Genomic DNA, 24,678 nt, shown 5'->3' on the forward strand with positions numbered 1-24,678 from the left:
TAAAACTTCAGACCGCCAGACGACATCTACGCCAAAGAGAGACATTACTTTTCTGTTTTATATTCATCAAATAAATGTCATCTTCAATTTCACTCAAGTCTGCGAGTCTTCCTGATAGAAATAATATTCTATCTCTGCCCAGATGTAACATCATGGTTGAGGGGCGTTCTGTTGAGCGCATCATCCAATATGGGTTGCGAGTTCAATCCTTTGGAATTTCACACAGTTGTAAAGTGAACAAGGCTTCTTGGGATTTGTAGTCTGTTTTGTACTCCCTTTGTTTGATTTTGACATGGTTTTTATCAGTAAGATTTATGACTTTGTGTTTGTGGTCCTTAGTCAGCCTTTACGACTGTGTTAAGCCTACATTTGTCTTATATCTGAATACATGAGGCCCAATACATCCCAGTAAAGCTCCCTGCAGAGAGAGTGGAGAGCGAAGAGTAGACTGTCAGCAGTGAGAGCGAGACAAAGAGACCCAAGAGCAGAGGAGCAGTTCAAAGGATTTATAAACAATAAATATTCACTTCCACTGTGCTGGCATAACTGAGGATCCCAGCACCGACTGCAGTTTTAGGGAGGATTGTGTATACGTGGCCGCGTAATGGAAAATCGTTCGTTCATTGGCGAGTGTGGTATTGTGGAAGTCAGAAGCAGATTCGTAGGAATCCTCTGTTGAAGCGTAGTAAGGTGCCGAGAACAACGCCCAGCAGACTGGAAGGCAGTCACTCTCCCTACACTTGGGCAGAGATGAGGAGTCCTCCATTGAAGACTTGTGAGCACAGAAAACAAGCGTACAGCAACCTGGAAGGCAACCACACTCCTGACACACAGGCAGAGATGGGCAAACAGATAAACAAGACAGAACCAACTAGGCAGAGAGAGTGAGGTAAGTTACTTCACATCAAACAACAAACTGGCAAAGATACTGAGAACACGAAGGGTTTAGGTAGGGAGTGAATCAGTGGAGAACCAGGTGCTGCTAGCAAGCTAATTAGTGGTATAATCAGCGTTCCCCTGGGAATAATCAATGTTCCCATGGAAACACTGATCACGCATGCCAGCAACACCTGCGAGACATGAGGGAGAGAAAATAACAAAACACACAGGACAAACTCACCGGAGCCGTGACAATAATTTTATAAAAACACTTACATTAATACTTCTGTTAAAATGTGTATATCATTTGAGCTGTAATGTTGTTTAAATTGTCATTTAAGGTCAATTTAGGGTTTACAGCATTATGTCGTCATGGAAACCAAGTTGTGAAATTTAATAGAACTTAACACAGAAAAGGTTAGTGATTATATCACACATTGTTTATGTTTTATGGCTATATTTTGAAACAGTGAGTATTTTAAAGATTACAGATTGGCCCCATTCACTTCCATTGGTGCCTCACTGTAACCCTTCTAAAAAACCGTCACTTTTTAAGAAGAAGAGGGACAGGAGCCTGGATAGCTCAGTGGTAAAGACGCTGGCTACCACCCCTTGAATTCACTAGTTCGCAGGGTGTGCTGATTGACTCCAGCCAGGTCTCCTAAGCTACCAAATTGGTCCGGTTGCTAGGGAGGATAGAGTCACATGGGGTAACCTCCTCGTGGTCGCTATAATGTGTGGTTCTCGCTCTCGGTGGGGCACATGGTGGGTTGTGCGTGGATGCCACAGAGAATAGTGTGGGCCTCCACACATGCTACATCTCCGCGGTAATGCGCTCAACAAGCCACATGATAAGATGCACGGATTGACGGTCTCAGACGCAGATGCAACTGAGATTCGTCCTCTGCCACATGGATTGAGGCAAGTCACTACGCCACTACGAGGACTTAGAGCACATAGGGAATTGGGAATTCCAAATTGGGGAGAAAAGGGGAGAAAAAAAAATACAAATAAAAAAAGAGTGTATCATTATAGTATGTAGCACAATTTTTTTCCAGGGTATTAAGTGTTATTTCCTAATTGTTTATGCCTCAAAAGTATAGAAAATGTTTATTATTCCCAACAACCTTTCCTTTTGTGACCAGGACAGTGATATTTTGAAATGTACCTATTTACAATGTGAAAACGGGCGAATTCGTTCACATAACAGCTTTTCCCTTTGCCTCAGACAGCTTAGGGAATAAGTCTTGAAGATACTTGAAGGCTGCCAACTCCTTATCTAGAGCTCTGACAAATAGTTTCATAAGGCCCAATTTGAAGTGCAGTGGTGGCATCAGCAACTTCTGGGGGTCCACCCGTGGCTCCCACTTGAAGTTGTTCCTCCCCACAGAGATCGGTCCGCTGTGGCCAGTTCCAATGGTGGCAGTGCACCTTGGTGTCTCTGCTGTCCCAAAAGGTGTCCCAAAAAACAGTTTAAAATGAAAAACTTTTACAATTTTTAAAATTAACTAATTTTATAACATAAAATTCAGAGCAACAATTGTCCATCTTACCTTCCAGAGTTTTTTTTGAAGTGCTCGCAGGTTTGTCTTGATCCCCGACAGGCATGCCGAAATATGACTTGTAGGTCTCAAACATCTTGGCAGATGCTTCCACTGAGTACTTTTTCGCTCTTGTCTTCATAAATTGCCTGCAGACATAGCAAAATGCATCTGCCGGATGCTTGCAGCCTCTTGATGCCATCTCAGAAAAATGCAGATATGTATCCACTTAGGCAGAACTAAACTCAACTGGTGGGCTTAAGGCCCCTGTATTTATACTACTATTTATATTACTGAAAGTTACTCCAAGTTTACTCAGCACTGAATCTATCTAGAATGTTCTGGAAAATAGGTACATTTCAAAATATCACTGTCCTGGTCACAAAAGCAAAGTTTGTGGGGAATAATAGCCATTTTCTATACTTTTGAGGCATAACCTATTAGGAAATTACGAAAATAACACGCCCAGGAACCAAAAAAATATAAACAATGTATGTGTATTGTTACACACTGTCATCAAAGAGAATATTTAATAGCACTGTTGGTTGCAGAAAACAGCTACAAACTGTACTGTTGGATCCCCACTGTGAAACAAGCATGTGACCATTAGAACTTATTTTTTTGGTAACTAATATTTATAGAATGAATGCATTTTGTTCTGTTTTTTTTTTTATTAAACATTTATCTTAAAAGCAAGTGTCGTTTAAATAATACCTGTGTATTAATTATTGTATAAGTTTTTGTTTTGGTGAATTATCTTCTCCATAGATTGGCCTATTGCTTCCAATCTTGGCATAATCATTTTGGCTTTCATCATCTGCTGGTCAAATAAGTATTTAGTACAGTGTTAATGTTTTTTTGTTTGTTTGTTTGTTTTTTGCAGATATAAAATAATTGTTTATTAAAATTAATTAATCAAGAAAAGATAACCTTGTTTTATTTTCTAGCTCTGCAAAGTAAACTCCTGCCATAGGAGCCTCTGCTGCTGCTGCTGAAAAACCAACCCGATTCAGTCACATCAGTTATTACTCTAAGGATCAAAGGCATCTGTGGTTGCATACAATAAAAAATTTAATAATTATAATTAAATAAGTGTGAAAAAAAACACATTATGTGGAGTCATGTGAATGTACCACCATTATTATATTATTATATTAAATTATATTATATTATATTATAATATAGTATACATTATGGCACAACATACATACTGTATTTAAATTAAATGTAGCCTATATAGTGGCACATTTTGGTATTATTTTATATACATACATTATATTTAAAAATTTAGATTATGTAGGCTCAGACTTCTAAGCAAGTGTATGTATGTGGTATGATTAGAGGACATTTTACCTCATTAAGGAAGTGTCACTTCTTCACATGATCATGGTTTTATCACTAGAGGTCAGAGTCTGCACAGTTTTGGAATAACTGCATACGCTTGCTTATCTGTCATTTTGTACGGTCTTCACTCATTGCGGCACTAGGTATTGTTAGCATTTTGTGTTTTTATGGGTTGTTTCTGTACTTCTTATTTACTCTTAGTGTTTTAGATTAGCCTACTGACATTCTGTCAGTACATTTAGAAAATTCACTCTTAATTTGATCTAATTCGCTCCTAATATATGTATGATCGTGTCACAGCAGGTACAAACTGTAGTCCTAATGCAATGTCAACACATGGATTTGTGTTCTTGTGTATTGACCTGAAACATTTTCAAGATGCTAGCATACATTTCTTAATCCACCACCGTTCCACCGCATTTCGAACCATCACCAAGCAAAACAAAAAAGCATTTAAGGTTCGTTTATCGTTTAGTTACAACCAAACAGCCCATATTAAGAAAGAATCAGCATTGTTAACATGAAATGAGAACTATCACTTACCAGTGAGAAACAGCATTAGAGTAAATAAATGCCACCTTTTTAAATTTGTGAAATGATGGGGTCGAAATTAACTCAAATTAATCCAGAGAGTTAGGCAAGAATCATTTGTGTTATTGTTGTATTCCCTTTGAGTTTAGGCTATTTAATCAAACGCGTTGCTACAACAGGGTAAATGATATCATCCAGGGGGAAAAGCTCATCGATAAACAGATTGAGTCACTCAGTATCTCTATTGTAGATATAATACCTTGCCAAACCTAGAGCCTATTGAACATCAGGTAAGTAACACGATAAGTAAGTAACATGGTTAAACACCAAGTAAGTTAAGCAGGACATTATGTAAGCAAAATTATGATATTTACAAATTATTCTAAACTTTTCAAGCCAAAATAAAAAGCTGGGAAAAAATTGAAAAGTCAATTCTTTGGATGAGAAAATTCCATTTATTATTTTTTGTTGTTGTTTATTGATAAAGAAAATACTGTTCACAAGAAATAGAAATGAGTGGAGGTGGCATAGTGGACTAAAGCACATAAAAAAACAATTTTTTTATTTAAAATTTTGTTTATTTTTTTATTTTAAATTTTTTTAATCAGAAGGTTGCTGGTTCGATCCCCACAAGCCACCACCATTGTGTCCTTGAGCAAGGCGCTTAACTCCAGGTTGCTCTGGTGGGATTGTCCCTGTAATAAGTGCACTGTGAGTAGCTTTGGATAAAAGTGTCTGCCAAATCCATAAATGTAAATGTTTCATCTACATTAGGTGTTTGGATGGAGTACACTCAGTATGGCAGAGATGCTGGAATTTGGTGCTTTATGCCCTGAAAATCTGTAAAAATTGCATCAGTTCAAGGTATAAATGTTCTACAGTTGTATGTTGATCATGAGTTTGCAAGTTTTATTTGAGCAGGCTACATTTCTATCCACCTACCTCATAACCATGATTATGTTTGTTTTCACTTTCTTTTACTCTAGGTCAAGATTATAAAAGAAAGATGTTGAAAATCTATTGAGTAACTTTTTAAGGTGAGTCGTTCTGCTTTGTGTTAATCATAAAGATCATGCAGCCTCATAAGATATCGCATTATACTTTTATATAATTGTGGGTAACATATTTACTGCCTGCATACACAAATACATTTGTTCCTTCTTAAAAGTTTCTTTGTTGAAAAGTCCTGCCAAGAAAGTACACTGGCGGCCAAAGGTTTATAATAATGTACATATTTTGCTGTTTTGGAAGGAAATTGGTAGTTTATTTCACCATAGTGGCATTCAGCTGATCACAAAGCATAGTCAAGGCATTACTGATGTAAAAAAAAACAGCACCATCACTATTTGAAAAAAAGAATTTTTTTATCAAATCTAGACAGATTTCAGCAGCCATTACACCAACACCTTATCCTGGAATAATCATGCTGAATTGCTAATTTGGTACTAGAAAATCACTTGCTAATATATCAAACACAGTTGAAAGCTATTTAGTTCATTAAATGAAGCTTAACACGGGCTTTGTGTTTGTTTATGAGTTGCCACTATGCAATAGACTGGCATGTCTTAGGGTCAATATTAGGTCAAAAATGGCAAAAAAAGAAACTAATCTCTTTCTCTAGAAACTTTCTCTTGAAAGTCATCAGTTAATCATTGTTTTGAGGAATGAAGGCTATACAATGCTTGAAATTGCCAAAAAAAAAAAAAAAAAACGAAGACACTGCAGTCTTCAAAGACAAAGGACAAGGACAGAAAGAGATGTGGAAGGCCAGATGTAAAACTAAACAAGAGCATAAGTACATCAGAGTCTCTAGTTTGAGATATAGATGCCTCACATGTCCTCAGCTGACAGCTTCATTGAATTCTACCCACTCAACACCAGTTTCATGTACAACAGTAAAGAGGAGACATGGGTGCAGGTCTTATGGGAAGAATTGCAAAGAAAAAGCCACTTTTGATACAGAAAATCAAAAAGTAAAGGTTAGAGTGGGCAATGAGACACAGACATTGGACAACAGATAATTGGAAAAGAGTGTTAAGGATCTTAACCCCATTGAGCTTTTGTGGGATCAGCTAGACTGTAAGGTGCATGAGAAGTGTCTGACAAGACAGCCACATCTATGGCAAGTGCTACAGGAAGTGTGGGGTGAAATGTCACCTGAGTATCTGGACAAACTGACAGCTAGAATGCCAAGGATCTGCAAAGCTGTCATTGATGCAAGTGGAGGATTTTTTGATGAGAACTCTTTGAAGACAATTAAGAAGGTCTGAAAAACATTTTCCAGTTGCAATAGTACATTATCACGTTATTAATGTCCTGACTATACATTGTGATCAGTTGAATGCCACTTTGGTGAATAAAAGTACCAATTTCTTTCCATAAGAGCAATATCTGTCGCTGACCGAATAATAAGTGGCCAAAACAATGAAGTCTAAAAGGAGCACAAAGAGAAAACATCACTTGAGACTTGAGTATTTGCCACCAACTCTTAACTTGTACATCAAGAACGTCTACAGGACTGTAGTTCTACATTACAGTTCTACAGAACTTGCTCATTTATAGCTTTACACATAGACAATAACTTTATATTCACATTATGTGTTGTGAATTGAACTATTTGTTCAGCATAAATAATTGTCTGTTTCTCTGCCAATATGTAGCCTAAATATACATTTCTCCTGTAGTAAATTTCTGTGTTTTTTAATTACATTGTAATGCATCTTATTTTAGTAGTCTAACAAGTAGTTTGGATATGTGTATATCTATGAATATATACTATTATATACTAGCAGTCAAAATGTTGGACACACACACACACATTCTTTATTAGCTTATATTATTTTCTACTTTATAAAAATAGGTAAGTCATCACAACGTCAATTTATGAAATAGGCTAACACAAATGTAATATGGGAATTATGTATAAGGAGCAAAAGATGTTAAATAAATCAAAACCATCTTATTTTATTATTAGTTTGCTTATTTCTTATTTTTTCTCTTATTCTTCAAAGTAGCCTCCCTTGCCTCAATTGCATCTCTGCATGCTCTTGGTATTCTCTCCAACAACCTTATGAGGTGTAAACACGAGATGCTTTTTAAACTGTATTAAATTAGTTCCCAAATATGCTGAGCACTTGCTGGCTGGCTGGTTTTCCCTCATTTATTTGATTAGTATTACAATTATAAATTATGGTAAGCATTTGAGCACAAGCCTTTAGGTTAAAAGGTTTCTATAAATTCAAGTGTCCAAACTTTTTACAGGTAGTGTGTATGTTCATATTTTATGCCCTCACATTAAGGTAAACATATCTCTTTTTCAGATTATTTCTGCAACCCAGGACTGTCAAAATAAATTAAAACACAAGTGAATATCAGTTATATTTGAAAATATCAAATTATGGGTGCATACAATTCTCTTTTAATAAAAGAAAAATGCTTAGAAATGTGTGTCTGTCACTATCATTCTGTATACACTTACCAACTGAATTTAAAAAGAATCTTTACCACCTCTTTATTATCAGGAATAATTAGTGTGTTGGGTATCAGGGGAGATGGCAGTCCAGGCTTGTTTGTTAAATGAGTCCACAGAGATGAAAAATGAACTGAGCTAAATTGAACAGGTCTTGCTGTTTATGTATGTAGAGACATAATGTTTCTGTCGCTGACATCACTAATTATTTTTATTCTACACTGTAAAAGGGGTTTGTTACTTAAAGGTACTATTTCTACTTGATCTGACCGTTAAATAGTACTTCCGTTGATGGAACCTAATGTGTTCCGGTTGATTTAGTTATCTGAAATAATAATTTTGACTTGAATAGAACCAGGTTCTACATGAAGCACATTTTTAGGTTGCCTGACAATACAGTTCTACCAAAATGATAAACATAAAATGCTTTATAAAATATAAAATGTTGTACTGTATTAGTACAGAAGTAATTATAATAAAAAGAAAAAGTCTTATTTGACACTTTTAAGAAAATAAAACTGATTCACTAAATGTGCCATCTGGCTTGCTTTGGTTACCACGAGTATCATATATGACTAGTTACTTATCATGCAGGAAAAGACATCTTAATGTAGACAGAGCATGTAAGTTGCAGAAATGCATCAGCTATGATAATGTACCTATCGTTCACTTCATTAATGTGGCTGTTATTCTGTTAAACCACCCTCGCTTTATAATTTCCCCTATAGGTGAAAGCCTTAAGCAAGTGTTTATGTTTAATGGAACATGAACTACTTTTTCCCTATTAATTTGCATTCAGATTTGACTTTTTATATTTGTCCAGTCAGCTGAATGTCAGATTACATTTTGCTTAGTTAACCCAATTGTGAACTATTGTACAGACTAAATGTTTCTTATTGGACATAACAAGTCACCCAGGGACCTGATAAAGTTACTGCTCATTCACATAGAAATGAGCTAATCGTTGTTATAGTGTTGTAACATATGACTTTAGTACATAAACTCATTAACCTCAAATATACAATTGCAATAACATTTACTTAACAAGCTCTAAAGCACCTTCCAGTCCTCCATTTTTTAAATAATACGAGGAATCTTTATGATTAAGTCTACATTTCTCTGAATCTATTTAAAGAAATATTCTGGGTGCAAACAATTTAACAGCATTAAGCTCAGTTAACAACATTTATGACAAAATGTTGATTTCCCCCAAAAAATAAAGTTACGTATGCTGTACATTCCAATATGATATATACATATATGTACTAGACTCCCAAACATTTCGCAAATAGAATAGAACAGAAGAACAGAGAGCCCTTCAGCAGATGGTATGGCCTCCACATATCCCCCCAATGAAAATCGACCCAGTCAGGGATTACATGAAGAGACAGAAGTAATTGAGACAGCCTAAATAGTTAGAAGAACTGAGGCCAATTCTCCAAGAAGCTTGGAACATCCTATCTGCCAACAACCAAGAAAAACCAGGTGTCCAAGTGTACCTGGGATAATTGGTGTTGTTTTGAAGGCAGACGTGTCATTACAAATATTGATTTAGCTTTTTTATGTTTAATAGACTTTGTATGAAGTAAATTGATAAATGAAAACTGTTAATGGCATAATTGTTTAAGACATCCTCACTATATAATATTTTCACAAGTGCCTAAACCTTTTGCACAGTACTGTAACTGCATGTGTATATATATATGTGTGTGTGTGTGTGTGTGTGTGTGTGTGTGTGTGTATATATATATATATATATATATATATATATATATATATATATATATATATATATATATATATATAGTAAATGGTCTGCACTCATATAAGCTTTTTTTTTTTACCTTAGAGGTTACCAAAGCGCTTTACACTGTGTCCCAATCACCCATTCACACAGTCATACACTAATGGCAGCAGAGCTGCCATGCCATGTGCAAGCCTGCCATTGGGAGTAACTTGGGGTTCAGTGACTTGCCCAAGGACACTTCGGCATTTGGAGTCGTTATATATATTTATATTACACCAGTTCTTTCTGGAGGAATGGGCCAAAATTCCAGCAACTTCTTGCAAGAATCTTGTAGAAGGCTACCCAAAATATTTGACTCAAGTTAAACAATTTAAAGGCAATGCTACCAAATACTAACAAAGTGTATTTAAACATCTGACCCACTAATGTGATGAAAGTAATAAAAGCTTAAATAAATTATTCGCTCTATTATTATTATGACATTTCACATTCTTTAAATGCCGTAGTGATCCTAACTGACCTAAGACAGGGAATGCTTTCTATGAAGAAATGTCAGGAATTGTGGAAAAACTGAGTTTAATTATCAGTTGATATCAGTTGAAGGTGTATGTAAACTTCGTCAACTGTAAATAAAGTGTATATATACAATATTACAATATCTTTGCCATAACAAAATACCCTGTAATTCGTGTATTGAATATAATTTTACACAGATAATGTCAGTAATCGATTTTATTACACTAAAATCATGTTAACATGTATGGCCTATGTATTTTAACGTTCATATACTGGCACCATTTTGCATTATTTTTTATTATAGTAAGTGCATTACTTTGACCACTTTATATATATAAACATATTGTAACCCGGACACACACACACAAGATGAGACAGTCACAATGTAAGTCAACAAACTGCTTTTATTGCAACAATAAAAGCAGGCAACAGTACAAACGGGCAAATCTAGTGAAGAGTTGTCGAGGGAAGCGTAGGGTCAAAAGCCGGGGAATCAAAGACAGTAAAGGGGGGCAAATCTGGGAGAGTAGTCGAGGGGAGCGAGGGTCAAAGCCGGGGTAAACAGGATCGAGAGGCGGGTAAACTTACAAAGGGAGTAGACAGGGGTACTAGGGGAACGAGGAGCTGGCAAGCTAAGAGGAAAACAAGAGGAGTATCAGAACTAGACGAGACTAGCGGGGGGCAAGGACACGGGAAACTAAATACAATAACCAACACTGGAGAAACGAATGCGTGTGGAATATATAGTGACGAGTGCAGGTGTAAACAATGACGTGGTGATTGGGACGAGTGCAGGTGGTCATAATGTTCTGGATGAGAGCGGGAAGCGAGCGAATACGCTCGCGGAGTGCATGTGTGCCCGGGGAGATTGTCTACGAGCATGTGAGCTCGTAGGAGCAAAAACGAGCGTGCAAGCTCGAACGAGCAAAACGGGCGTGGAAGCCCGAGGGACGAAAAAGAGCGTACAAGCTCAAGGGGGCGGAGCGAGGGAGCGGGGTTCATGACACATATATATACACACTACCGGTCAAAAGGTTTGAAACACTTGACTGAAATGTTTCTCATGATCTAAAATAATGTTTTGATTTGAAGGCGTATGCTTAAATATTTGAAATGCCTTTTGTTGACAAAAATATAATTGTGCCACCATATGAATTTATTTCATTATAAAAGTAAAATCTTTATTTAAAAAAAGTGTAAATGTAAATGAGGGATAAGTCAAAATGATGTCACAATAATTTGTCTTATTTCTACTAGAGTTTTCAGAGTATCAAAGTGATTTTCTGTAACAGTAATACAAATAAGTAATTTAATCAATAATAAACAAAGTGCAATTTGGATTTTACTGAAGCATTTAAGGCAGCAGTAAATATTTTGACAGAATCTTGAACTAAACATTTGAGTATGTCCAGTATTTACATGTACCATGTTTTAATATTATTCAGGATTTTTACACTATGCAAACCAATGATATTTAAATGGAACTGTTTTTCTTGTAATCAAATATGTCTGGACTGTCCACATGTGTTACACCTGAGGGTTTCGGATAACCCATTACAGATACAAAAGCAGCCACTGATAACTAGATATTGTTATGAAGTGAGGAAAAGGCAGACGGGAAGTGCAGATCCAATTGCGGTACTTCATTTACAAACAATAATAATCAGACAAACACAGGAACAAAATAAAGATCCACGAGGGGAAAAAGGAACTAAAACTTGAGATAACATCAAAACATCCACGAAGGACACGGAAACCTCGAACGAAATACCAGACAGCAGGGAACATGGACAAGGAACATAAGCTTCAACATTCAATGATCGACAAGGGAAAGGAAAACAAACTGGGTTTAAATACACAAGGTAATGGAACTAAACGATAAACAGGTGAAAACAATGAGTGAGTGCTGGCAGGTGGTGAGGGCAAGGAAAGATGGGAAGTATAGTTTTCTTTGACAAGGACTGGTGAAAACACAGGGCGGACAACAAGGAAACGTGACATGGAATGTGACGTGCTGAGTGAAACAGAAAACACGGGGCGGACAACAAGGGATCAGTTGATATCAGTTGAAGGTGTATGTAAACTTCTTCAACTGTAAATAAAGTGTATATATACAATATTACAATATCTTTGCCATAACAAAATACCCTGTAATTCGTGTATTGAATATAATTTTACACAGATAATGTCAGTAATCGATTTTATTACACTAAAATCATGTTAACATGTATGGCCTATGTATTTTAACGTTCATATACTGGCACCATTTTGCATTATTTTTTATTATAGTAAGTGCATTACTTTGACCACTTTATATATATAAACATATATATATACACACTACCGGTCAAAAGGTTTGAAACACTTGACTGAAATGTTTCTCATGATCTAAAATAATCTTTTGATTTGAAGGCGTATGCTTAAATATTTGAAATGCCTTTTGTTGACAAAAATATAATTGTGCCACCATATGAATTTATTTCATTATAAAAGTAAAATCTTTATTTAAAAAAAGTGTAAATGTAAATGAGGGATAAGTCAAAATGATGTTTTGTGGTTATTAACATTATTCCACAAATGCTGTCGATTAAGATTGTATTGAACCTGAACATTCTTTTAAATCACTATGGAATTGCAATAAAAATGTCCAGATGATGAATGAAAAATACTGTGCCCACAAAAACAATATTCTCACAGATGCCATTTCATTTATCTGACACTCCTGCACATATCATTTACAAAATTACAGAGGGGGAGGGCTAGAGAGGACTTAACCTTGTTCTAATGAATTCAGCATTTACCTGTTCAACAGACAGTCTGCTATCTGAAGCATATACCCTTGAGTCATCTGAAGAGAAATAATAGTGAGTACCTGGATCAAATTGTTATGTATAATCTTTAACTGAAGTCATCAATAAAGTACTGGTAAGCTAGCTAAGTTTTGTTTAAAATATAATGATTGTGTTTAATATCAGTATTGATGGGAACCATTTTTACTGAAATAGTAAATAATTAAAACTGTTAAAAGTAATAACGTAATATGTTCACAAATTATTTTATTTTTTTAAGACTGAAAGCTTTTTTTAGAGGAATATTATTTCAATATTTCATAATTTTGTATTTAATTATAGATCATTGCGTGTTATCATACCTAAAAATACAATGTGTCTACTCGTAAATTAACAGAAAAATAAATAGAATAATAACAGAGAAGATAAACAGAAGAAGTGATTTTGATTGTTCGCAGTGTTTTAAATGTGGTTTAACAAGAAAGGGAGAGGGAATATTTGATACATTGTAGGTAGTAGGCCTAACCTACAAGCTGCAAAGAGCTATTTCTACCTGACCTAACCCTTAAAATTGTAACAGTGATGAAAAGTGATGTAATTTAAATTGTTAATTCAGTATGAAGAAAAATAATTAGAGTGAAATGCATCATAAATGTATGCTCAGTTAATCCTTTGTAAAGTTGCAGTGGAGCAACATGATACTCAAGGGCAAAAGCAAATAAGCTATTCAAATCATAGGAAACCCAATCATTTATGAAATTGTTATGATTTGCCATGTCATACTGCTGTGGTGAGTCTGAACAGAAGGCTATGTTTTTCTTTAGCTGTATTCCTTTGAGAGTGATCTCATGCAGGTATCCTAGCAGTCATGCCAAATCCTCATAGGTAGATGTAGATTATATAGGCAGTATCTGAGAGTTGGTTGGCTTTTCCACAAAAACCATAGTGACAATGGAACATGAGAGCCAAGTTTATACGATAACAACACAAAAAGGACATGCACACTGGTATGTTTCTTGTTATTGCAGAAGAAAATATAATCATTACCTAATCTTCATTTAACCAATCTCCATAAATTCAAGGGATTTTGTCCTCTACAATGTAAGAAGTTTTTCATCATTATGTCATGACAATATTTTTGTTTTCATTTTACTTGTCACAATAATTTGTCTTATTTCTACTAGAGTTTTCAGAGTATCAAAGTGATTTTCTGTAACAGTAATACAAATAAGTAATTTAATCAATAATAAACAAAGTGCAATTTGGATTTTACTGAAGCATTTAAGGCAGCAGTAAATATTTTGACAGAATCTTGAACTAAACATTTGAGTATGTCCAGTATTTACATGTACCATGTTTTAATATTATTCAGGATTTTTACACTATGCAAACCAATGATATTTAAATGGAACTGTTTTTCTTGTAATCAAATATGTCTGGACTGTCCACATGTGTTACACCTGAGGGTTTCGGATAACCCATTACAGATACAAAAGCAGCCACTGATAACTAGATATTGTTATGAAGTGAGGAAAAGGCAGACGGGAAGTGCAGATCCAATTGCGGTACTTCATCCGCTCGGGTGGCGGAGCCGAGGGAGGCTCGGGAGGTGGAGTCGAGTGAGGCTCATGAGGCGGAGCAGAGGGAGGCTCGGGTGGCGGAGCCGAGGGAGGCTCGGGAAGTGGAGCCGAGGGAGGCTCGGGAGGTGGAGCCGAGGGAGGTGGCGGCGTCGAAGGCTCCGGAGGCGGAGCCGAGGGTGGCTCATGAGGCGGAGCAGAGGGAGGCTCATGAGGCGGAGCAGAGGGAGGCTCGGGTGGCGGAGCCGTGGTAGGGTCGGGAGGCAGAGCCGAGGGAGGTGGAGCTGTAGGAGGCTCTAGAGGCGGAGACCTGGAAGGCTCTGGAGGCGGAGCCGTAGGAGGCTCGGGAGGCACTGGAGGCGGAGCCGTAGGAGGCTCGGGAGGCGCTGGAGGCGGAGCCATAGGAGGCTCGGGAGGCGGAGCCGAGGGAGGTGGAGCCGTAGGAGGCTCTAGCGCTGGCTCACTGATGTCGGAGGCTATTGGCTCTGGCTGGTTGACCGTGGTATGCGCAAGCTTGGGACGCTGAGGGTAGAGCCACGGGGGGTTCTGGGGACGGAGCTGTGGCAGGCAGAGGCTGGAGGGCAGAGGCCTTTCCCTTCCTCCTCTTCCTCCGGGCGGAGGAGATTGGCGACGTGGGAGTGCTGTTTTTGGTCTGCGTGGCTTCACGCTCGCTGACCGTGGCTGACGGGGGCTCAGGCTCGCAGGCCGTGGCAGGCGTGGGCTCTGGCTCACAGGCCGGGGCAGGCGTGGGCTCTGGCTCGCTGACAGGCGGGGCAGGCGTGATGGGAAGAGCCATGGGCGAGTAGAAAGTCACCACTGTGGGAGGTGAGGTTGGGTCCTCCTCTGCCACGCCCACAGTGAGTGGCGAGCCACTGACCAGCAAAGTCTCTTCCATGATTTCCTGTAGAGTAAGGGCCGCGCGTAGCCGGTGGCAACCGCTCTTTCAGCGACGCGTTCAAATTTCCCCTGAAGAAGTTTTCCCCTGAGTCCGGGAAGTCCGAGACGTGCACCAGCTCAAGGAAGTCCTGGATGTGGTCTTCAACCGGTCGGTCCACTTGCTTCAAGCAAAGCAGCTGGTAGTTGGCCTGTTGGACCGCTGGATCCATTGTGGGTAGATCGTTCTGTTATGAAGTGAGGAAAAGGCAGACGGGAAGTGCGGATCCAATTGCGGTACTTTATTTACAAGCAATAATAATCAGACAAACACAGGAACAAAATAAAGATCCACGAGGGGAAAAAGGAACTAAAACACGAGATAACATCAAAACATACACGAAGGACACAGAAACCTCGAACTAAATACCAGACAGCAGGGAACATGGACAAGGAACATGGACAAGGAACATGGACAAGGAACATGGACAAGGAACATGGACAAGGAACATGGACAAGGAACATGGACAAGGAACATGGACAAGGAACATCAGCAAAGAACATAAGCTTCAACATTCAACGATCGACAAGGGAAAGGAAAACAAACAGGGTTTAAATACACAAGGTAATGGAACTAAACGATAAACAGGTGAAAACAATGAGTGAGTGCTGGCAGGTGGTGAGGGCAAGGAAAGATGGGAAGTGTAGTTTTCTTTGACAAGGACTGGTGAAAACACGGGGCGGACAACAAGGGATCGTGACAGATATGTACACGTTTACACTATATAATATAATGACTTATATCCTTACATATTCAGAGTGTTGGGTAGATGACCTCTGACATAATCCCTACACTAAAATTGTAATCAATAACTTTTTTGTAATCTAATGATTATTTTGGATTACTCATAGCATGTTTTGCTAAATATATCAATTAACAGTTAACACTCTTTTCATTAAACATTGGTGAACATAAAATAAAACAGCAACTTTCTTGTCATTCACTAAGAACAAATGGAAAATCATTATGTTACCCAAAATGGAAGACAATGATAATACGCATTTATTTTTCATTTAAAGAGAATTGTTGCTATTTAGTAATAGAGATGGGACTATTGTTTTTGTTTTATCCAGCTTTGAAATCAATAACAAGTGTATGTTTCTAGATATAACGCAGAGATGTAAGATCTGAGCCTCCTTATAATAATTAATGAGTAGGAGTGGCCCTAACCAATGACAGATTTTTATTTGAACTTTTTGGCCATCCTGAAACCTGCATGGTACAAAGAAGAAGTTTTTGACCAAAGAAGTTGGTCAAGTTACCAACTCCTCTAAAATGTTTGTTTGCAACATGCATTTTTACAGAAGAATGTATAATTATGGACAGGTGGATGTGAGTTCATTTGAAACACTGCCACTCATACTTTCAATAGCGCATCAAAACTGTAATCTGATGATGCACATTTTAATATGTAATATTTTCTGATTACAAATACAGGTACTTGATTCTGTTATCTTATAATGTAATCCAGATTACATGCGATCCATTACTTTCCAACACTGTGTATTCATTTGGGCCATAAAACCACCATAGACATAAACATAACCCCTTCCCCAACCCCAACATTCAAGTCAGTGTTTGATGAAAACCGGGTTTTCAATGTTCTTACACTTACTGTACAGCCATGATATGCACTGCAATGAGATTCATCACAACCTTCTAATCCATTTTGTATCTCCATAGAGCCTCATCTGGAGAGGAAGAGGGGGCAAAATGTTGTCTTTATACAGCAGGATTTTAATCCTGTCACTTCTTGCCCAGTGGGCTACAGGTAAACTGGTCTCATCTTTGGTGAAATCAAGACAACAATGTTTTAATTCTAACTATAAACTCCCTTTACAGAAGTTAGATTATACATCTTCCAGCTTCAGTAAAAAGGTTTTGTCAGCTTGTGGGAGTACAACTAAAAACAAAAACTTTAATTAAACTTCAGGTGCACTGATTTTATTTTTTATTATATATAATAATTAAGTATTTAAGTATAATACTGTGTTCTTATCCTTTACAGCAATGTCCCAGGGTATGATGGCATCAGGGAACCAATCAACAATAAGCTTTCCAAGACTGCCCCCAGACTTCAAGGAAATGGCCAGAAAACTGGTAACTTACCAATCGTTGGTTAAAGTTTCAACTGAAAATTTTGTGACATTTCATTATAGTCTTTTTACTGTATCTTTTAAAAAAAAAAAGATCTGTAGTGCTTTTGAAGGTTTATTGTTAACATTAGTAAATGAACTTGAATCCTAAACTAGCAATTAACAATATCTTTTTACAACATTTATCAGACATGGATAACGTTAATTTATAAATCTATAAATCTTGTTAGTTCAAATGCATTAACTATTGTTAATGTTACTTTTATTGTTAAAAATGTGATAGTATATGTTGAAATTAACATTAAATAAGATTAATAAGTATGTGTGTGTGCGTGCGTGTCTTTGTAAGGGTATTATTCAGTATGACAAATAACACATTAATAATAGCATCTCTTTTTTCTCTCTCTAAAAGATGATCACATGCTCCAAGAGAGGTAAAATGTCTGAATATATAAGGCTACTAAGGGCCTTAATTGGCACACATTTGGCATGACACAGTCATGATCTATAGTATGTTTAATTTTCCACTAAATCCAGGAGAGAGCTATATTACATAAGCCACATGCAAATGCAAGAATCCATGGAAACAATGCAGGATAGATTTGAATATACACCTGGAAAGAATCATGTTTCAGTCAAGCATTCAGTATCCTAAACAAAACTGATTAGTCCTCTTGAGTTTTTTTGGCATCTGAAATCTAATCTGATCATTTTATGTCAGATTACATTTACAGTGTATTATATACAATGCTGTCTCATAGATTTAGAACCATTGTATGTCTTCTTTTCCCTTTTTTCAGTCACAATGAGCATAGAATAAAAGACTAAATGAGAGAGTGTTTGTGTTTCTAAGCCTTGCATTGTGTCTTTTGTTGACTGATGTGGTTGTTTTGTTTTAGGTTACCAAGTGCCTGTTTTAATGGACAATTCACTGAACAGGTAGAGTGCTTTTTTTTTCAGGTAGAGCAACTATATCTGAGGTGTATTCTTGAATAATGTTCACATTATATGGAAAACTTTTTATTAACTCTTATATTCCCTCTTTCTTTTCCCCCAGCTCTTATTTGATGGAGAACCCTATCTCTATTATTCCTGAGCTTCTCTCTTCAATCCCCCAACCCTTCCCCTCTCACTCCACCCTGTATTCCAATGAAACTGCAGATGAGCAGAACCCAATCTGGGTAAGACTCTCTCTAAAACACACACATTGTGGTATCACTATCAATATGATGACTTTCCATTGATTTCTATTGCTTTTATATTAACCCACCAATATTTCCAGTATTTCCAAAAGCTATTCCTAACTCTACAATACAAATTAGGCAATTTAAGAAGTGAATAAAGACATGGTATAGGCTCTTTATACATTATTTTACCTCACCAAAGTAGAACATCCACAAAAGAAGTATTCTTTCCCCTTGTGCGTTTTGAATCAAATAGTGAATCACAGGAAGATACCTGCACAGAACTCCCAAATATCCTAATTATTTTTCTGCCTTTCTTTTATGTTCTTCCTCTGATGGGAAATATACCACAAATTCAGAACATTACAGAGAAGATATGGAACTGCACCAACATGGGCCATTTGATCGAGCTCACAAGGGATATTCCGGTTAGTTCCAGGCTAATAGAAAAAACAAATAGAATATGCCTAAAAATAATTATTTTTACCTGAATAAAGTGTTCAGAGTTAGGTAACTCTTATGTTGTGCTTAATGCCTCATCTAAAAACAGACTCTTTTTGATGTCAGATTAATAGAACATACATACGGTATGTTCAAAGGTTTATAGAAATCCTGTAGTTTACAGTACATTAACAAATAAACTGCTCTCTGTCTCTCTTTCTGATTCTGATTCTCATACTCCTTTTCTTTTTACATGCATGCACAGGGCAGCCATAGCTGTTTCATGCAGGCATTCGTGGCTCCTCTTTCCTGGATAGCCATCGTACAAAATGGAACAGACTTTGTAAAAGAAGATCTCGTGAAACTGATATGGGCAGCTAAACCATTCCTAGTAACAATGCCTCCATCTAACTTCTCACTGCCACCGATATCTCAGATCTCTCACCTGGCTGAAATGTGAGTTTATTGTTTACTCAATAGTTTATTTAACACTATTTTTCAAAGTATGTTTTACTGATTCTTTATGTTTCATGTAAATGTTTGTTTGTTTGTTTGCTTGCTTGTTTTGTCCTTCCTCATTATGCTCTAGGATGAAGATGTTTAGTGAGGTGTTCAACATTCTCTCTGAGGAACAGAGGAATGCAATTATAGGGTGGGTCAGAGAGAGAGTTGCAGAGAAAGAATTTGCCTGCCTTCTAAAACCACCTGTTTCCAGTGCTGAGCCTCATAAATTACAGAATGGCAAGCCCACCATCCGTAAGTTCTTAGCAGCCAATATCTTTTATCACCCAAACAGATCTGAATCAGGTTTGAATGTGGTTATATGTTAAAGTACTTCTAATATACAATTTATATACAGGTCCTTCTCAAAAAATTAGCATATTGTGATAAAGGTCATTATTTTCCATAATGTAATGATAAAAATTAAACTTTCATATATTTTAGATTCATTGCACACCAACTGAAATATTTCAGGTCTTTTATTGTTTTAATACTGATGATTTTGGCATACAGCTCATGAAAACCCAAAATTCCTATCTCAAAAAATTAGCATATCATGAAAAGGGTCTCTAAACAAGCTATTAACCTAATCATCTGAATCAACTAATTAACTCTAAACACCTGCAAAAGATTCCTGAGGCTTTTAAAAACTCCCAGCCTGTTTCATTACTCAAAACCGCAATCATGGGTAAGACTGCCGACCTGACTGCTGTCCAGAAGGCCATCATTGACACCCTCAAGCAAGAGGGTAAGACACAGAAAGAAATTTCTGAACAAATAGGCTGTTCCCAGAGTGCTGTATCAAGGCACCTCAGTGGGAAGTCTGTGGGAAGGAAAAAGTGTGGCAAAAAACGCTGCACAACGAGAAGAGGTGACCGGACCCTGAGGAAGATTGTGGAGAAGGACCAATTCCAGACCTTGGGGGACCTGCAGAAGCAGTGGACTGAGTCTGGAGTAGAAACATCCCCGCATTCCCCAGGTCAAGCCACTTTTGAACCAGAAACAGCGGCAGAAGCGCCTGACCTGGGCTACAGAGAAGCAGCACTGGACTGTTGCTCAGTGGTCCAAAGTACTTTTTTCGGATGAAAGCAAATTTGGCATGTCATTCGGAAATCAAGGTGCCAGAGTCTGGAGGAAGACTGGGGAGAAGGAAATGCCAAAATGCCTGAAGTCCAGTGTCAAGTACCCACAGTCAGTGATGGTTTGGGGTGCCATGTCAGCTGCTGGTGTTGGTCCACTGTGTTTTATCAAGGGCAGGGTCAATGCAGCTAGCTATCAGGAGATTTTGGAGCACTTCATGCTTCCATCTGCTGAAAAGCTTTATGGAGATGAAGATTTCATTTTTCAGCACGACCTGGCACCTGCTCACAGTGCCAAAACCACTGGTAAATGGTTTACTGACCATGGTATTACTGTGCTCAATTGGCCTGCCAACTCTCCTGACCTGAACCCCATAGAGAATCTGTGGGATATTGTGAAGACAAAGTTGAGAGACGCAAGACCCAACACTCTGGATGAGCTTAAGGCCGCTATCGAAGCATCCTGGGCCTCCATAACACCTCAGCAGTGCCACAGGCTGATTGCCTCCATACCACGCCGCATTGAAGCAGTAATTTCTGCAAAAGGATTCCCGACCAAGTATTGAGTGCATAACTGAACATAATTATTTGAAGGTTGTCTTTTTTTTGGTATTAAAAACACTTCTTTTATTGGTCGGATGAAATATGCTAATTTTTTGAGATAGGAATTTTGGGTTTTCATGAGCTGTATGCCAAAATCATCAGTATTAAAACAATAAAAGACCTGAAATATTTCAGTTGGTGTGCAATGAACCTAAAATATATGAAAGTTTAATTTTTATCATTACATTATGGAAAATAATGACCTTTATCACAATATGCTAATATTTTGAGAAGGACCTGTAATATAATATAATATAATAAATTGAAATGTTAGCTATATTAAATAAATTAATATTGTGATTCTTTTATATACCGTAACAGTTTGGTAACAGTTTACAAGATGGTTCCATTTGTTAACATTAGCTGAAGGAATATTCTGGGTTCAATACAAGTTAAGCTCAATCAACAGCATTTGTGGCATAACACTGGTTACCACAAAAATTCATTTTTGACTTAAAAAAATCAAGGTTACAGTGAGGCACTTACAATGGAAGTGAATGGGGCCAATCTGTAAATTTTAAAATACTCACTATTTCAAAAGTAAAGCCACAAGACATATAAAAAAAAATGTGTGTTAACATGATTTTAGTGTGATATAATCGCTTACAAACCTTTTTTGTGTGAAGTTATTGCCAATTTTACAACTTTGTTTCCATGAAAATATAATGTCAACAAACCCTAAAACCCTCAACTGTCTTTAAAGATGACGATTTTACAACTTTACAGCTCATAATATGAGTTTAAACAAAATAATTAATTTATGTGATTTAAAAAAATCAGAAGCTTCACACTTCTGTGTTTAAACGCTCCAAAAATTGTCCCCAATCACTTCCATTGTGCCTCACTGTGACCTAAATCTTAGCTTTTGTTTTTAAAGAAAAGGACAGATGAGTCAAAATTATCTTTTGTGATAATCAATATTATGCCACAAATTCTTATATTGAACTAGGAATATTCATTTTAATGCATTAGGTCTCATGAACAAGCATTATTTTGTTTAATAATTTATTAATCTTTGTTTATGTTAGGTAATAAAAATAAAATTGTTAGATCATAGTGCATTAATTAATGTTAACAAACACAAGTTTGGATTGAAAAAATGTATTTCAATCCACATTGGCTCGAGAGGCTTGAGAGGCGGAGCCCTGGGAGGCTCGGGAAGCTCGAGAGGCGGAGCCCTGGAAGGCTCGGGAAGCTCGAGAGGCGGAGCCCTGGAAGGCTCGGGAAGCTCGAGAGGCGGAGCTCTGGAAATTACTATTGTTGTGAACAGAAGGCAGCGAAGGCAGACGAGGAGACTGGATCTAAGCACAAGCTTACTTTAATTAACAAAATCAAACAAACACAAAGGAAAACCCTCAATGGGGAAATAAACACAACACTGGGAAAACGGGCAGGGAAAACGCACCGGGCTAACAACGTTCAACGAAACACAAGGACTGAAACAAAAACCAGGATATAAATACATGAACACAGGAACAAGGGACCAATGAACAGACAGAACTCCAACAAGATGACGAGGGAATAAACAGAGGCAAAGGGCAAGTTAACGAGGGACAGGTGAAAACAATGACAGAGAACACCAACGCTGACAAGGAGACTATGGAACAAAACAAGGGACAAAAGTGAAAACTATGGAATGGAAAAAGGGACAAAAAAAAGGTAAACAAAGGGGCAACGGTAAAACAAGACAAGGTATATGTAACAGAGCCCCCCCCCTCAAGGATCGGATTCCAGACGATCCGAAAAAGAAAAAAAAACACACCAGGAGCAGACGGGCAGGAAGTCCAAGGGGGCACAGAGGGCAGGCAGGAAGTCCAAGGGGGCACAGAGGGCAGGCAGGAAGTCCAAGGGGGCACAGAGGGCAGGCAGGATAGGTTCAGGAGGCCTGGGAGCTGGCCACAGGGCGAGGATAGGTTCAGGAGGTCTGGGAGCTGGCCACAGGGCAAGGATGGGTTCAGGAGGTCTGGGAGCTGGCCACAGGGCGAGGATAGGTTCAGGAGGTCTGGGAGCTGGCCACAGGGCAAGGATGGGTTCGGGGGACCGGGGAGGAGGCCACTGGACAGGAACAGGGTCAGGGGGCCTGGGAAGAGGCCACAGGACAGGGGCCGGGTCAGGAGGCCTGGGAGGAGGCCACAGGACAGGGACTGGGTCAGGGGGCCCGGGAGGAGGCCACAGGACAGGGGTCGGGTCAGGAGGCCTGGGAGGAGGCCACAGGACAGGAACCGGGTCAGGGGCCCTGGGAGGAGGCCACAGGTCAGGAACCGGGTCAGGGGCCCTGGGAGGAGGCCACAGGTCAGGAACCGGGTCAGGGGCCCTGGGAGGAGGCCACAGGACAGGGGCCGGGTCAGGAGGAGGCCACAGGACAGGGGCCGGGTCAGGGGGCCTGGGAGGAGGCCACAGGATAGGGGCCGGGTCAGGAGGCCTAGAAGGCTCTGAGGACGGAGCTGAGGAAGGCTCAGGAGGCGGAGCCGAGGAAGGGGGTGCCGTAGGAGGCTTTGGGGCGGAGACCTGGAAGGCTCTGGAGTCTCTGGGGCCTGAGCTGTAGGAGGCTCGGGGGGCGGAGCCGTAGGAGGCTCGGGAGGCGGAGCCGTAGGAGGCTCTGGAGGCTTTGGGGGCGGAGCCGTAGGAGGCTCAGGAGGCAGAGCCGTAGGAGGCTCGAGAGGTGGAGCCCTAGGAAGCTCTGGAGTCTCTGGGAGCAGAGCCGTAGGAGGCTCGGGAGGCGGAGCCATAGGAGGCTCTGGAGGTGGAGCCGTAGGAGGCTCGAGAGGCTTGGGAGGCGGAGCCCTGGAAGGCTCGAGAGGCTTGAGGGGCGGAGCCCTAGAATACTCGAGTGACTTGAGGGGCGGAGCCCTGGAAGGCTCGAGAGGCAGAGTTCTGAAAGGCTCGAGAGGCTTGAGAGGCGGAGCCCTGGGAGGCTCGGGAAGCTCGAGAGGCGGAGCCCTGGAAGGCTCGGGAAGCTCGAGAGGCGGAGCCCTGGAAGGCTCGGGAAGCTTGAGAGGCGGAGCTCTGGAAAGCTCGGGAGGCGGAGCTCTGGAAAGCTCGGGAGGCGGAGCTCTGGAAAGCTCGGGGAACTGGAGAAGCAGATGCCGTAGGAGAAGCTGCGGATGGCGGGGCCGCGGCGGAGCCCAAGAAGGCTCTGGAGTCTGTGGGGACAGAGCCGTAGGAGGCTCGGGAGGTGGAGCTCTGGGAAGCTCGAGAGGCGGAGCTCTGGGAAGCTCGGGAGGCTCAAGTGGAGGAGCCCCGGGAAACTCTGGAAGAGGAGTCCTAGAAGGCTCGGAGGCCTCAAGAGGCTGACGCCGTAGAAGGATGAGCCGCGGACGGCGGGGCCGCGGCGAAGCCCAGGAAGGCTCTGGGTCGGTCGAGGCCGCAGGCGCTGGCTCTGGGACGGTAGAGGCCGCAGGCGCTGGCTCTGGGACGGTAGAGGCCGCAGGCGCTGGCTCTGGGACG

The 24,678-nt window shown here is 39.4% G+C and overlaps 1 protein-coding gene across 5 annotated transcripts in view; it reads left to right on the plus strand.

Annotated features, from left to right (window-relative positions):
• The first annotated feature begins 3,871 nt into the window (after positions 1–3,871).
• Positions 3,872–24,678, plus strand: part of otoa (otoancorin) — a 47,267-nt gene continuing 26,460 nt past the window's right edge. Inside the window, exons 1-11 of one of the 5 annotated variants that reach the window (XM_052143861.1) lie at positions 3,872–3,907; positions 5,070–5,159; positions 5,282–5,332; positions 17,011–17,098; positions 17,336–17,427; positions 17,836–17,857; positions 18,323–18,362; positions 18,481–18,604; positions 18,967–19,035; positions 19,314–19,504; positions 19,638–19,804. In XM_052143861.1, the coding sequence (XP_051999821.1) occupies positions 17,041–17,098; positions 17,336–17,427; positions 17,836–17,857; positions 18,323–18,362; positions 18,481–18,604; positions 18,967–19,035; positions 19,314–19,504; positions 19,638–19,804 (763 nt within the window). In that variant the 5' untranslated portion in view covers positions 3,872–3,907; positions 5,070–5,159; positions 5,282–5,332; positions 17,011–17,040. Of the gene's footprint in view, positions 3,908–5,069; positions 5,160–5,281; positions 5,333–12,769; positions 12,953–13,804; positions 13,824–15,872; positions 15,892–17,010; positions 17,099–17,335; positions 17,428–17,835; positions 17,858–18,322; positions 18,363–18,480; positions 18,605–18,966; positions 19,036–19,313; positions 19,505–19,637; positions 19,805–24,678 lie in introns of those variants that run through there. The other 4 variants (XM_052143860.1, XM_052143862.1, XM_052143863.1 and 1 more) reach the window with 4 other exon arrangements.

Source organism: Xyrauchen texanus, chromosome 15, assembly GCF_025860055.1.
Source record: "Xyrauchen texanus isolate HMW12.3.18 chromosome 15, RBS_HiC_50CHRs, whole genome shotgun sequence".
Classification (NCBI taxonomy): domain Eukaryota; kingdom Metazoa; phylum Chordata; class Actinopteri; order Cypriniformes; family Catostomidae; genus Xyrauchen; species Xyrauchen texanus.